The sequence below is a fragment of the Rutilus rutilus genome (genome assembly GCF_951802725.1).
Source record: "Rutilus rutilus genome assembly, chromosome: 5".
Taxonomy (NCBI): Eukaryota; Metazoa; Chordata; class Actinopteri; order Cypriniformes; family Leuciscidae; genus Rutilus; species Rutilus rutilus.
The window spans coordinates 44,988,511-45,004,255 of NC_140213.1; the positions used below are offsets into that span (position 1 = coordinate 44,988,511).

General features: G+C 38.6%; 1 protein-coding gene across 1 annotated transcript; it reads right to left on the reverse strand.

Annotated features, from left to right (window-relative positions):
* Positions 1-1,389: 1,389 nt before the first annotated feature.
* LOC311291137 (cilia- and flagella-associated protein 45-like) lies at positions 1,390-12,759 on the reverse strand (the record flags this gene model as incomplete). Its single annotated transcript, XM_084410010.1, has 12 exons — positions 1,390-1,441; positions 3,908-4,132; positions 5,109-5,302; positions 5,437-5,550; positions 6,808-6,954; positions 7,050-7,179; positions 7,261-7,439; positions 7,522-7,692; positions 9,269-9,413; positions 10,472-10,605; positions 10,687-10,788; positions 12,607-12,759. 12 exons carry the CDS (start codon positions 12,757-12,759, stop codon positions 1,390-1,392), a joined length of 1,746 nt encoding a protein of 581 aa, XP_084266136.1.
* Positions 12,760-15,745: the final 2,986 nt, after the last annotated feature.

The window sequence follows — 15,745 nt, forward strand, 5'->3', positions numbered from 1 at the left end:
TTTCTTTAATCTTCTTTAAGCGCAAAGGAGCAACTGTGTCTAAAGTGCTGGAAAAGAGAGAGTTAAAAGATCCTGTTACATGCTCTAATTGCTGTACACGATAAGAAATAATAATTTTTCAGTGACCCTGAAAGATACATTTTTCCTGGAATAAATGAATAATCGAAGAGTTCATTGGAACTGATTAATTGATTGTAATATTAATTTGGCTTACCTCAAAGTTAATCTAATTAACTGACCCAAATATTAATAATTAATCATAATTGGTAATTATGGATTATTATTAATATTACCCCTTTGAGCTAATATTGTTACAACGGCGTTAGACTATTTTCTTTAACCTTCTTTAAGCGCAAAGGAGCAACTGTGTCTAAAGTGCTGGAAAAGAGAGAGTTAAAAGTTTCTGTCGCAATATCGAGTTCTTCTAAGCTATCTGGGATGCTGAGATGATGAAGCTGATCAGGAAGATTATTAATAAAGCAATCTTTAGTGGCAGAAGTGATAGGTCTAACATATTTGTAACACGGAGTCGACTTTGCAGCCAGGCTAAATTAAGTTTACACGAGACTAGATAATGATCTGAGATGTCATCGCTCTGCTGCAGAATTTCAACGGCATCAACATTGATTCCATGTGATAATATTAGTAATATCTTCAGAATTACTGAGAAGTCTTGTTTTAAATATAATTCTTTTGAAGTGTTGTTGCTAAATATAACACTATCTAGTGTAAATGACAAATCACGTTTAACATTTGTGCTGGCTACTGTATACAGGCCACCATAAAGACTTTATCAAAGAATTTGCTGATTTTCTATCAGAGTTAGTACTGGCTGCAGATAAAGTCCTAATTGTTGGTGATTTTAATTACAGCAACTCCTCCCCCTTTGCCTTTGAGACAAGGTCCATGTTTATAACAATAATCTTAAGGGGTGGACTCATTTAAAGTCATATAATTGTTTGGTTTTAGCCAGGTTTCTGTCAAACACAGCCCATCTAGGTTATAATCTGTAATAATATCATTAACAATGAGTGCTTTTGAAGTCAGGGATCGAATATTCAGCAACCCGAGCTTTATCATTTGTTCTGTTGTTATATCTGTGTTTTATTTGTTGAACATCAATTAAATTTTTACCCTTGAATGGGTTTAGGAGTTTTTTCTATGTCCTAATTCGGGGAACAGACACAGTCTCTATATGATGATATCTAGGTGAAAGAGGCTCTATGTGATGGGATTTATCTGACCTTGGTGACGTGAGACAGCTGGCAGACGGTCAGTTTAGCCAGTCTGGGAGGGATGAATACTATCTCTTTTCAACAGGTCAGGTCTGCCCCATTTTGACGTAGCCTCCATTTCTCTTGCTCCTCGGTTTGAAAAAGATGGAAGAGCTTAAACTTTGCGCTCCACTTCCTTGCAGTACTTTTCTGAGAGCCCAGCTGCCCTGTGGTCAGAAGAGGAAATATGTGATTGTCTGTCTAAATCATTGCAAGATGTGTGTGACCATGACATATAGAGCCCAACATATAATCTCTGCAAAGTAAGAAGATTGGAACTCTCTTTTTCTTTCCCACAACCTCTATATCTGGACACTTACGCTACACTTAAATGAATGTCATGGCATTACATCATAAACCTAAATGGCAGAAATACAGTGCAAACACGCTTCTCAAGAAAGGTGGCGGGGATACAAAAATGTGGAAGTAGAATCTGCAGTTTTCACAAAAGTCTCGGAGAGTTTTGTGTCATCTGGCAGACTTTTGCTGACAAATGGAAGCAATTTCTAACACTGGAAATATTGTAGAAATTAAGAATTTCATGTTTTTTCCCTAGCTCTCCTAGTGCCTTTTTCTTTTGTTTTGATTAACTGAAGTTCAGTTTACACAAAGATCCTCAACTCTCCTCCTTCCTAACCTAACTGTGAAATATAGTCAATAACACAGCAGCTCTTTCACATTTTAGATTTTTGTCATTCACTGCGGTTTCACCCACTGAGTGGCTGCGTTAGTGTTAGCTTAATACTAATGCAGCCACTCAGTGGGTGAACCCGCAATGTCTTACTTTGACGTCATGTGCATACTCTCTATAATGCTTTTCCCTTTCATTCTTGTATAGCAAGCAGATTTCTCTCTATCTTCCTTTTTTTTTGGAGTGGTAGAAATGATTAAAATACTAAAATTACTTGCTTCATACAAAGTTATGTTTCAAATATTTTTTTACACATTTTTTACATAAAAAAACACTGAATTTATGACAATCTTTTGGGCCTTAGACTTGTTCCCAATAAAAACCCTGAATGCCACTATGGGCCCTATTTTAACGATCTGAAACGCAAGTATCAAACGCGAAATGCAAGTAACTTTGTGGGCGGATCTAAGGCGCTGTTGCTATTATACCGACGGGATAAATGACTCTTGCGCCCGACGCAAATTTAAAATGGGTTGGTCTGAAGTAGCTTCATTACTCATAGGTGTGGTTTGGGCGTAACGTGCCATAAACCAATCAGAGCGTCATCTCACATTCCCTTTAAGAGCAGGCGCGCTTGCTCCATGGCGGATTGCTATTATAATGGCGGATTTGCCAGGAGCAGTTCACAGCCAAAGAGACCGACGTTCTCGTCAGGGCCATAAAAGACAGAGAAGTGACATTGTTCGGTTAAACAGGCGTATAATAATTTTGGTAAATGTGTAAGCTAGATTTATGCCTATTTTGGCACATCTTCATGGACACCACAATGATTTCCCTGATGTGGAATATTTTTCCTTGTAATTATGTATGGTTTGCAAAAATGGCAACTGCTGTGTGCAGATGAGAGAAGCAAAGTGTATGTGCGTTGTGCACACGCTACATTACGTTTGGGAACCAGGGACCAGCACCAGGGAACGTTTGCGCCGGAACACGCCTCCTCTTTTCGCTGAACCACCCCGAGAGCGCAAGTTCATTCCCTAATTTACCGACGTGCGTCTGTGGAGGGAAAAGTCCGCTGTGTGTCGGGTACAAAATAGGAATGATACATGCGTCGGTGTACAAAGTCAATTGCGCTGGGTGCAAGATAGGGCCCTTGGTGTGATATTTTGTAGTTAATGCAATTAGTGCAAAATGCCCGTGCAAAATCAGTTTTTGTGTGTGTTTTTAGTAATTGTTGGTTTGGTGCCCGTGAAAGAGACTGTGAACGCATTGAATTCAGGGAGCAGGCTAGGTTACTACAAATGATGGCCATGAATAAAATAATTCAGAAGTAAACAGTGTAGCTGACAGAGTGTTTATGTCAGAATGTTTATTTTTAAACCACATCCTTCTTGGGGCTTCTTTGACCGATACAACCCCTCTAATGTCAGAATGTTTATTTTTAAACCACAACCTTCTAAAAATGATCTTTAGCATTTATCATCCAAACAACGTCAAACTTGGCACTGCACTTACTCATGCCCGTAGCAAGACACCTGTCGAGTTTGAAAGCCATCGGACTAACGGTTTGAGAGATATGTGGTTAACAGACATACACACACACACACACACACAGACAGACAGACGTTTCTGTAATTTATAGATAGATGAAATTCATAAATTTTTAATTGTGCCGTAAGTGTCCAAACACTTTTTGAGGCCACTGTGTCTTCTTTCCTGTATGCAATCCATCATTCCTTATTTCATTGCTCATTCATAACTCATATTTTCATTACAGTCTTATGTAATTTTTAGAACTGCCCTGACTAAAGATTTTTTCTGGTTGACTAGTAGTTGTTCATTTAAGCCATTAGTCGACTAGTCGCACGTTTATGACATTAATTGAATTACTTTTAATCATTTATTGATAAACTAGTGTTTATGAGTCAATGTCGGTGGCAAAGAGAATAGTGTATATATAGAGAAAATGCATTTTGCTGTCTACTTTACTCTAAGGACATACCTGAGTTCCCTTAGTTTCTTATCTTTAATCTCGTCCAGTCGGGCTCTGCGACTGCGCGCCTCCTCCTCCAGTCGTTCCCCCTCTCGACACAGCTCTCGGCGCTGGCTGACGGCCTGCACTTCTCTCTCCCGTATCTGCTGCCTCACAGCCTCAGCATGCCTCTGGATCTGTTGATGCCGCTGCTCCTCTTTATCTTGTTCTTTCTCAATTAAATCCTGCTGTGCCCTGGAAAAGGAGTATACAGCATACAATCTTCAATGTTATCTTTGTCCATTCTCCCCTCTAAATTGCATTTATTAGGACTCATGGGATAATATAAAAAATAATCCAAACTATAATAGCCTATAATAGCCTAGCCTACATATTTTAAAATTGTATCATATATTGCTGCCATGATAACCATTTCACATTTTTAAGTGCTTTCTTCTCTTTCCCATTTTTTGTTCGCTGAGGCAGATCTGCGATGAAATATTGTTCTTGTAAATACTTTCCAGCATTTCAGTAATAAAAGTGTACATCTTACGTACGGTGCTCTGCAGTGATCAAAAAGGATTTAAACAGTGAATTTTGAATCTCTTCTTGTAAACTCAGAGATGTGGATGATTCAGACGGCAATTAAATTAACACACGACCTGTTTGCCAAAAAACAGTACGTACTAATTTGGCCAGGGATTTTTACGCAGGTTGGGTGAGAAAAAACACTGATATTATGGATTCGGACGGCACTAAAATCGCCGACTTACTCCTGTAAATGTTTAAAATACGAGCCCATGAGAATAGGCCTAGGACTTAACTGACAGTAGCCTATGCTTTCACTGGCCTTTAAAAGCGCTCTTTAATTTAATTAATAATATAATATATATAATAATATAATAAAAATCTAACAACAATCAGTATAATGACAATTTTATTCTTTGTATGAAAACACCTCAATTAGCCTAATTGAACACTGTCTGGGTGTATTAAAACTTCAGAGTTATATTCGTATAGACCTGCAACAGTGATAAGGTAAAGCTAAGAGTGGTCCAGACCAACCTTCCGATGACTTACAGAAGGTATACTTAACTAAGAACATTTCGGGAAACACGTATTATCGATAAGTCGATAAATGTTAGCAAGCTTAGTTTTTGTACCTCTATATTTCTAAAACCTTGTGTACGGCCATGCTAATAGTACTTGATACATGTGATGGTGTTTGTACCTCAGGACCCTCTCAAACTCTGCTCTCTCTCGTCTGGCTTCAATGGAAAGCAAGTGATTCTTATGAGTCATTTGCTCTAAACGAGCAGCCTTTAGCTTCTCTTCCTCTTCCTGCTTTTTCATAGTCTGCTCTTTCTCTTTTCTTCTCCATTCCCTCGCAGCCGCTTCCTGGTTCCTCCGTGCCCTGATCTCATCCTCACAGTTCAGAGAAAAACTAATTTATTTGAAATCCAGAATCCAGCATGCAAAATGTATTACGCCATCATGGGTATACATCTCATACAAAGGAATTTAGTACTTTTTTATAAAGACATACTGTAACATTTTACCTGCTCGGCTTTATGGTCTCTGTCCCGTTCTTGAAGAGCTCTCATTCGCGCCACTTCCTTCTCTTTTTCTTTTTTTATTTGTACCTGCTCAGCTTCATACTCTGCCTCTCGTTCCTAGAGTTAATTAAACACATCTGGGATTGATGTGGCTATTCAATGTGGCTTGGTGGGAAAGCCAACTGCAGCTGCTGATGTCGCCAGGCCCTTTAAGTTTTTTGTTTAGCTTGTCTCAACATTTTCCTATGATTAATCTACCATTATATGATCCTTCCTTTGATCACAGTACAGTAGGTCAGACTTAAAAAGATGTTTTTTCACTTGTGGTCCACTTCTAATATTGTGCAAAATCAATGGACAGACAAATGACAGACTGGAAATAATTAATTTCCAATGAAGAATATTACGGTCCAGTTGCATGGAGGTCTGACTTGTATGCATAAATGTTCTGATTCAATTTGAACTTTTGCAACTAGACCATAATATGGTCCATATATATTATGTGACCACACGGCCAGATCTTAATGAAAACAATGAGCACAAGAATAACCAGCATTTTTGCAAAAAATGGGTGGTTATAATTATGTATGTATATATGTATGTATTTGAGGAGCGGAGAAGAGCGTCTTCGTCTAGCATGTGTTGTCGAGTCATAGCCAATCCTGTACAAGCCCAATTGCCTGTGCAAACCACTTCACAGTTTATTACTTGAGATTTTGGCCAAATGACAGAAAAACTGACCAATCGAGTCTCTTCAGAAAATTTGGACTAAACCACTCAGTTCCTTTTACGAACTCTTTATGAGAAAGTGGTCAAAGTGTTAGTTGCGAAGACTGTCGATGGAGGGACAGAAAGCTTTCAGATTTCAGCAAAAAGATCTTCATTTCTGTTTTGAAGATGAACAAACGTTTTACGGATTTGGAACGACATGAGGGTGAGTAAATGAGGACAGAATTTTCATTTTTGGGTGAGCTATCCCTTTAAAGTAATCTGTAGTACTTAATACAAAAAGGGATCAGGGAAAATTTTATCTCACATTATAAGGCCAATTCACACTGCGCAGACAGACAGCAACAAGACAGTTCGTCTGGTGTTTGCATGGGCTTATAGGGCTTTTTATGCTGAATCATGTTTGTCGGCTTGTGGAATGTCTGAGAAGTGACATACTGTAATCTGGTGTTTGTCCACGTTGGTCGCTGTCTGTCGATGCAGTGTGAATTGGCCTATATGAATGCTTAATTGATCTTATTTATTGTATTTGATTAACAAGTTAAGAACTGCAAAAACAGTCTGCCCCTGATTTTAAAGTTTAAGATTACAGTGGTGGTGGATGTCAAGAGAGGCGATTAAACCCATTAAAAAGACTTTTCTTACCAACTTCTTGGTTGTATACTCTACAGCACGCAAATCTGCTAATCTCTCTTCTTCCTTTTTCTGCTTTTTAGCAAGCAGGTTCTCCTCATTTATCCTGTAAATATCCTGAAGCAATTTCCTCTGCTCCTCCTTCTTCCTTTCAATGACCTGAGATAACATTACACAAAGAGTGAGTTTGAAAACTACCGGTACTTTTGATTCAAATTAATCTGGAGATAAAATTTTCTGGATATTGCATGTACTTTGAGCTCCTCCATCTGCATCTTTTCCATGTTTTCCAGCAACTGCTGACCCTCCTGGTCCTTCATCTCATCCTGAAGCATTTTCTCCTCCAGACGCATCTGGATCTGGTCGAGGATGCACAGCTTCCCCCTTTAATAACACCCACCCATTAACCAGGGAGCAATACATTGTATGTAGAGTATATGGAATACAGAGTGTAAACATCCTTACTGAATCATCTGCTCTTTGCGTAGTTGTTCGATTTTTTCCTGAGTTTCTACGGCTCGGCAACGCTCCGCCTCCATGATGGCATCCAGCCTTTTCTCCTCCTCCAGCCACTTTGCGCGGTTCTGTTTCTTCTCCTTAATCTGCGCATCCCAGACAACATGGCACTGCGCTTTCCGAATCAACTGCAGGAGTACAAAGACAACATTTGCATGTAGGAAATAACCAGTGCGTCATGGTTTTGCTTGTTAGTGTGGTCCTATCTACCTCATTGAGCTTCTTGACTTCATCTTCTTGTTCCATTCTCATGGCGTTGGCTCGTTCCAACAGGTACTGAGCGCGGTCCCTCGCCTCTATCTCGAGCTCACTGAGTTTCTGGTTCTTCTGCCGAGAGAGGTCCGCCTGACGCATCTGTGCTTTTCTCTGCTCTGCAGAATCCTGACATGACAACAACCAGATCAGGGGCGTTTCCTCAGAGGAGGCAAGGGAGGCAGTGCCGCCTCAAAAAATTGGATCAAATATTCCAAAATGTTAACAGACCCCCTAAAGTGTGCGGTGGGTTTAGTGGGGGGTAATTAAGAATGAATGGGGGAAAGTCATGTGAGAGGAGGTACTGCCTCCTTCTATCGCGCTATGATTGGTTCGTGTGATAAATCCCGCCGAATTAAAAAGTCATTAAACAGCTCTGCAACTTGGATAACACCGCTTTATGTCACTTCAAAATTCAAACTTGAAATGGCCTGAAAACATGATGACACTGGTTTAGTGAGCAATCTGCTCAGTGAAATTAAAGGTACATCTTCATGTCTGTGACCAGTGTTTACCGAGCTTGATGACTGATGACCCGAAAATAAGTTGACTATTAAAAAGAACAGCTGAACATCAGGTCACAAAAAATATATTGTTTAAATAGTTTACAGCCTTTAGTTATTATTTTGAAATAAATGTAAAAATTCTTAACCTATGAGATTTATATTTGGTTGTAATAAATAGAACAACAATTACATTGTTAAAATACTAAATGGATTTGTATTTGGTTTCTTTTTTGATGTAATGTAGAGTAATGTGACAACATTAAGTGTAACTGGGACATGAATTTACAATTGATTTATTAAAAGAAATAAACTGTAAGGACTTTGCCTCCTTATTTCAGAGCACTGAACTAGATTTACAATTCCTGAAGCATACAGCAGTGCTTGGAAGACAACCAAAGAATATTGTGGAGGCCATTCATACAGAACACATTTTTGCACTGAAAAATGCGAGATGTGGGCAGGGGAATGGGAATGGGGGGAATGGTCACACACACACACACACACACACACACACACACACACACACACACACACACACACAAACAAGAATCTTGCCAAACAAGAATAAGTTCAGGAATCAAAGTCTTTACACAAATTAAATATTATGAAAATGATTGAGCTGCCGATGCTTACTCTATAAAGCACGAACATTTCATGAAGACCCAGCAGCATATTACATTTTTGAGTCAGCTTCTGGCTGTCACAAATGCTAGTTCATTTATTTCTAAATGATGGCACTTATAATTAAGTCGTGCATTAATTAATTAAGCTGATGTGGTTTCATTATTTTATTCTATTGATATTAGATTAGCATTGTTGTTTCATTGAGTTTAATACATTCTTAAATTCCATTCATACAGAATTGTTTGTTTAATTCATTCTTGTAAAAATGTGCATTCATGAACAAAGAATAAACGTTGTTGTGGTCTTTTTAAAATAATTTCTCACGATGTAGCGATTCAAAGGAAATGACTGAATGAGTAAATATTTTGTTATTGACACTGGAGCACTGCTAGTAAAAAGCAATACAGGAAACATTTATATTTTATACTGGGATAATTCTGGGTGGCTTATGTTCTGGGAATGCTTTTTCTTAGGGTGGCCCACCCCATGCAACCCCAGTAGATCCGCTCCTGCATGTGTGTGATCAAAAAGTATTTAAGACAAATTGCAGATTGAGTTTGATATGGTTGACTCACCAGGGCTTCCTTGCGGGCTTGGCGTTGGGCCTCCAGCACAGCTGCCTTCTCCTCTTCACTAGGAACATGAGACTCCACCATGATCTGCCTGAACTGATCCGAGGACAGGATTAAAGACTGTTCAGGTGGGTCCTCTCTTCGGATTCTGGTTAAAAAAAAAACAAGAGCAAAGAGCAGGCTTAAAGGGGTTATGAACGCAGACTGCTATAATTGGCTTACATATTAGATAAGTATTATACGTGGAACTCTCTCGAAAACTTTAACTACATTTTTACTATTACAGCTGTCGAGATAAACTAATTGTGAAAAGTGTTGATTATAGCATTATATTTAGATCTACTCCCGTCGCATGAAAGGTTGCAGCGATGAGCTTGTAGCCGATGACACACATGAATGCGGTGATCTTGTCAATGCAACTCGATTTCTGCACTCTCACGAATGCTTTCATCATAACTAACAGTGCAAACACAATGTGAATAAGAGATTCATTGTGCAGTGAAGACAGCGTCATTGATTATAATGGACTCTGATAAACTTGCGCTGTTTGATTGGCAGCTCCAGCGATTATAAAGGGAGCATTCTTTGATCGCTGTCAGTATATAATTTAATCACAGTTTAAATAACAGATTGCTACTAAGAGAAACGATGTGAAGTTGACTGTTTAGTCACTGTTTATTGCCGTTTATGCATCAGTAAATCAATCCAATGAACGTCTTACATGAATCATTACATATCAGAAATCACTGATCACAGATTAAGCATTAAAATGAACACGGTTACTTGCATGTTGTTGCATTACTGTCGGGTTCATATCTTGCAGTAAAAGTCTGTTTGCAAAGCCTGTGCCGAAATTGCGACTGATTTACCAAAGAATTCACAGTGAAATTTCCCGAACAAACAAATAATGCACTTTCCTAGCATGGAAGGTAATGTTACTTTTAGTCCAGTGATTCTGTATCTCTCTTTTCTTATAATCTCACTAACATGCCAGTGGGCAGGGCCAAAGATGCAACGATGTAGAAGACGGTCTTTCGTCGCACTATTGCGTCATAATATGACAAAATCCGAAACTAGATGTCTTCAGAGCTTGGTTTCAATAAAAGCTGTTTTTGGACTAACAAGGAGGTTTTGAGTTCTGAAACTTACAGGATGTTTTTATAGTGCAATGACTCCACAGTGTAAAAACCTTTTGCTTCTACTTGCCTGAGGTCTCTGATGAGGTCTTTAGTGATGATGCGGATTGTCTCTGGCTTTTTGGTTGCAGGAGCAGTGCGTGACAGTGTCCTTGACCTCACGCTTCTGCCTTCAGCATCATCTTTCATATCAGCAGCAGAATGCTGAGAAAGATTCAATAGACTGTTGGATCTTCCTTTACTTTTCATTTAATGTCCAAGACTATAAAGTAAGCTTTTTTCTACCTGTTTGCGGGTCCCAAAAAGGGTCTCGTCCACATGAGAGGTGAGGGCCCGTGTGCGATAGCGGCCCGACAGTTTCCCAGATGATGGCCCAGAGCATTGAGGCTGAAAAGCATGTCAAATTACCAACTAGTGAGTCGCTATGTGATTTAAGAATCAGGAGTCTTTAATACAACAACAAATCAGTCAGTTTCTGGTTCTTTTTTTATTCATTATAAAGTACCGACTCATAACATTCATTCCTTCTAGAATTGGACTACACTTCCTGCTGAATATACACGGGTGGTTAAAAGTTTGGAATAATTGTATTTATTTATTAATTTTCATGTTTTTGAAAGTATCTTCTGCTCACCAAGGCTGCATGTATTTGATCAAGTATACAGTAAAAATGGTAAAAAATTATTAAAATGTAATACAAGTGTTTCCAGTGTGAATATATTTTAAAATGTAATTTATTCCTGTGATCAAAGCTGAAATTTCAGCATCATTACTCCAGTCTTCAGTGTCACATAAGTCCTTCAGAAATCATTCTAATATGCTGATTTAGTGCTCAATTTATCACTTATAATTGGTGCTCATTTATTAATAATGGTTTATATTGCTGTCAATGTAAAAAAATTAAATAATAATACTGATATTTTTGTGGAAAATGTGATTCTTTTTTTCAGGGTTCTTTATTATAAAGTATAAAGTTAAAAAGAACAGCATTTAAATATAAATATTGAATCAATTTAAACTGGTTCTATCTCGTTTCCAAAAATAAATAAATAGCCTAAAAGTTAAGCAGCAAAACAGTTTTCAACGTTGATAATAATAATTTTAAAAAAAAAGTTTCTTGAGCAGCAAATCAGCATATTAGAATGATTTCTGGAGGATGTATTGTATTTTTCATCAAATAAATGCATCCTTGGTGAGCATAAGACACTTAACGTTAAACATTTTAAAATCTTACTCATTACAAACTTTTGCCAGCCAGAAAACATAACATTTTGTAATTTTAATGCCCATAATATAGTGTATATGGTGTGTAAAAGTAACGTTACTTACCATTTCTATCGAGTGGGGTTTTTTTGGGTTTTTTTGGGGGTTTTTTGCTGTTTTTTTGGGGTTTTTTTTTTTTTTTTTTTTTTAGTTAAGCTAAAGTTCAACCTAAGTGAGCCTTCCGGAAGTTTGTTATTGTCTTTCCAGTTTCCATGGAGACGCAGTTACTGCGGTTACGTACAGAGCGTATTTAGGCCACGCCCACACCGGGTGGGAAAACAATCCAACCGCCTCTATTGACTTTGCATTGCGAGAAACTGCCTCCTTGTCATTTATGACTTATAACAAAAGACAAAAAAATGTCTAAAAGCTGCTATGTGACAAGGTGTACAGCAAACAAGCTAAATAACCCAAGAATACATTTTTATAAGCTGTCGACCCCCAAAAACGGTTGTTTCAGGCAGTAGCGGTTTTAGGCACGGGCGAACCGGGCAATCGCCCGGGGCGGCATTTTTGGGGGGCGGCGCCGCCGGCACGAGCAGAAAAAAAAAATAAAAAAAATCTGCGCCGCGAAACAGTTTTCTATTATCTATCATTTCACGGTGTGGGGAATTAGCAAATTTGCGCCCCCTGAAGCTGCAGGCGCCCTTTGCTTACTAAGAAGATGCCGTGCACAGAAGCTGTTTGTTTGAGAAGGGGAAAAGGGAGGGGGCGCGGCGGAGGCGCGGGCGCGGATGACAGTTTCCCTGGGTCTCTCCCAAATTGAACGGACAAGGAGGGGGAGCCATATAGTTATCTAAGTCAGTCACACCTCGACTTTCTTCCAAATAACGCACATTTCATTCATAATATTATAAATACAGGCCTCTATATTTCCTGCACATTTTTGTTTTTCTGAATGGTCTGAATGGCTAATAAAAATAGGTCATACAAAACGATTACTTGGTCACCACCACCAAGGTGAATTGGTTTAGTCTTGACTTCTGGTCGTGACTCGTGAGTGTCGTCAGTTGTTATGGGGGGATCAGGGGAAATCTGTTGATCGTCGATGTCAAGCGCCAAAATAAGAGATGGACAAGAAAGGTCGACAGCCATCAGGTGCCCAATTTAGAAACGAGCGAAAGATAAAGGTATGCAACTATGTTTTCTTTGTATGATTACGGTGTCCATGTCATGAAGGGGCAATTGGTGGGTATAACTCTTATTTGTTAGCCTTTTTGCTATGATTCTTGCTATGCTTATTAACAATAATTCGGTTTTAACTCAAACACGAGATCTAATTTCACCATAATATTTTTCTTTGCAATAAAACCGTTACAAGTTCAGTTATTACAATTACACTGCAAAAAATGCTAATCTTACTTAGCATTTTTGTCTTGTTTCCAGTCCAAATATCAAACATTTCTTAAAGATGCATAACGTTATTTTAAAGGAGTCATAATGTAGAAATTTCACTTTTCCACGAGAATCAATGTATGTTATGATTGCATAATGATTGTACACTGGCCGGGAAGCCGATATTTAAAAGTGAAGCGTTTGTTTACCTCAGGGTTTGTAAAATAGGCCACGTGCACGCGCACGAAAAAATGAGATTTTTATTTCTTCCCCTTCTTGACGTCAAGACGGGGGAGGATATCCCAAATATGGACACCGCAAACCTATGCCGCGGGAAGCCCGCCCCTCTCCCCCTCTCCCCCTCAGATTCAGTTTAGTCGACTCGAGAAGGATGGAGAAACCGAGTGTAGCCTACACCTGAGATGCTCTGTGGGATACTGCCACAAACAACATGCAAATGTGTTTTATCTACCAAAAACGGACGAAACTATCAGGGAACAGTGGAGGAAATTCATTTTTAATGACGCTGTCCCAACAACTCTTTCAAGTGGCGTATCGTTAGGTGTGTGTGCTAAACATTTTACACCGGAATCATTTACAAATTTGGGGCAAAATCAGGCGAACTTGGCCTCGAAGCTCCGTTTGGGAAAAGGTGCCATCCCAACCATTAGGGACTTGCCAGAAATTGAAAAGGTAAGACTGTGTTTGTATTGCTCTACTGTGGTTAACAAATAGCAGCTAACTGCTAATGCGGCTATTGTATGTAACGTTACCTGCGAGATAAACACGGGGAATGGACTCTACAATGCTAGCCACATCTTTCCACTTTGTTTTACACTAGCATCTACAGTATTGACGGTACAGGAGTCCATGCTCAGTGGCTAAAACTGTTTAAATGCAAGTATAACATCACGTTGCATGTCTAAAGAAGAAAAATATTGAATGTCTATAACCATAACGTGAAACAAGGCAAAAACACCACATGATAGTAAAAATCTCAAAACCACTGTAAGCTAAAAAAAAAAAAAAAAAAAACTACATCTCCGTTAATGTAATCTACATTAAATAAAAGGTAAATTTATGTGGGAGAAAATAGCAACACACGTTTTTGCTCATTACTGATGTTAATGTGTCTCAGTCAAAATGATTGTCTTTACCATTCAGAGACATCTTGATGTAGAACGTCCTTCCATCGTTCCATCTTCACTTTCCAGCTCTGGTTCAGAGTCCGGCTCAAACATGTACGGTTGAATCCCATATGTCGCGGCCGGGTTCATTCATTGACACTTTGCGCCATGTCAGTTTGTAATGATATGCTAAAGAGTTACCTGCGGTGTCAACCCCCCTCCTTCCTGCAACCAATCAACGCGCCCCTCATTTGCATTATTATAATGACCGTCCACGACAGCCAAAACATCGCATCAGATCTCGCGAGACAATAATGCCTTTAGAAATAAGGGTCTGAGGGGCTCTGTGTTGATTTTTTTTCCACTTTTCTTTTTTAGAAGTGCCTGAAAGACTATAATAGAGCATTGGGTACCAAAGTTAAAACAACATTATGACTCCTTTAACAAAGTGATAAAATGACATAAGCTATTAAGTCTTGTTTTCAGGGGATTTTTTTTAATCTCCCCAGAAAACAAGACTTAATATCTTAAAATTGAGAGAAAGACTTAAAATTGAGTTTTTGCTTAAAACAAGCAAAACATGATCTGTCAATGGGGTAAGAAAAATTATGTCCAAATGGGGGGTTGGGGGGGCGCTCGAAGGGGGTCTCGCCCTGGGTGTAATTCAATGTAGAACCGCCACTGGTTTCAGGACATAGAAGTGGATCAATTGAGACAGAGCGCAACTAGTTCTCGAACTACTCTGAGAACTACGCTATTATTGTCAATCTACTGTGGCAAATAAAGCTTGTCTATCACCCTCTCTGCCTCGCCCACACAGAGAAAGGGACATTTTATTGGAATGATGTATTCTTTGTACAATCTTTTTCCAAAATGCTCTAGTGTAGACGAAAATGCCAATTTATAAATGTATTACTTTTGTAAAGTAACTAAAGTAATGTATTAGTTGCAAAGTTACCTTTTCAAATAAGTAACGCAAGTTACGTTGTTTTGTGTTGACTGCTGTCCCGATGTAGAGAAATCAGGAGTGAGAGCAGAGGTGTGTGTGTGAACATCATGATTGTGATTATGGATCTACACTAATTTACTCATCTCACTTACACAAACACAGATTCAATATTCCTCAAAATGAATAAAAACATTGAAATGCATAAGAATATTACAATAATATCATGCAAATGTATTCTAAATCTATTCTTATATAGTATAATAGTATAATGGGGTAATATAATATACTTTCTCATTATACTGTGACATGGTTTTAAGTAAAGCCATCCATCGATAACTGATTGAATCGTTTAAAGTTAAAATCAGTGAGGAAAAGAGGAGGTTGATGTCAACTGAAAAGGAAACTGTCCTCAGAGGCTTAACACGTTTTTCTGTTGAATAATTGACAGTAAGACCAGGAAAACGAATTAAAAACATTAAGAGGATCAATTCTGATGATTTCATGACTGTCGTTCAAAGCAAGATGCGATGCAACAGCCAAACCCGTGAAGGTGTAACGTTAGTTTCTGTTAGCGAGTCTGTATTTATTTCAGTCACACAGCGACATCTGGTGGTTGTCTGAGGCATTTCATCCTCCACACACTATAACATCATCAGATAACCACGTTTGT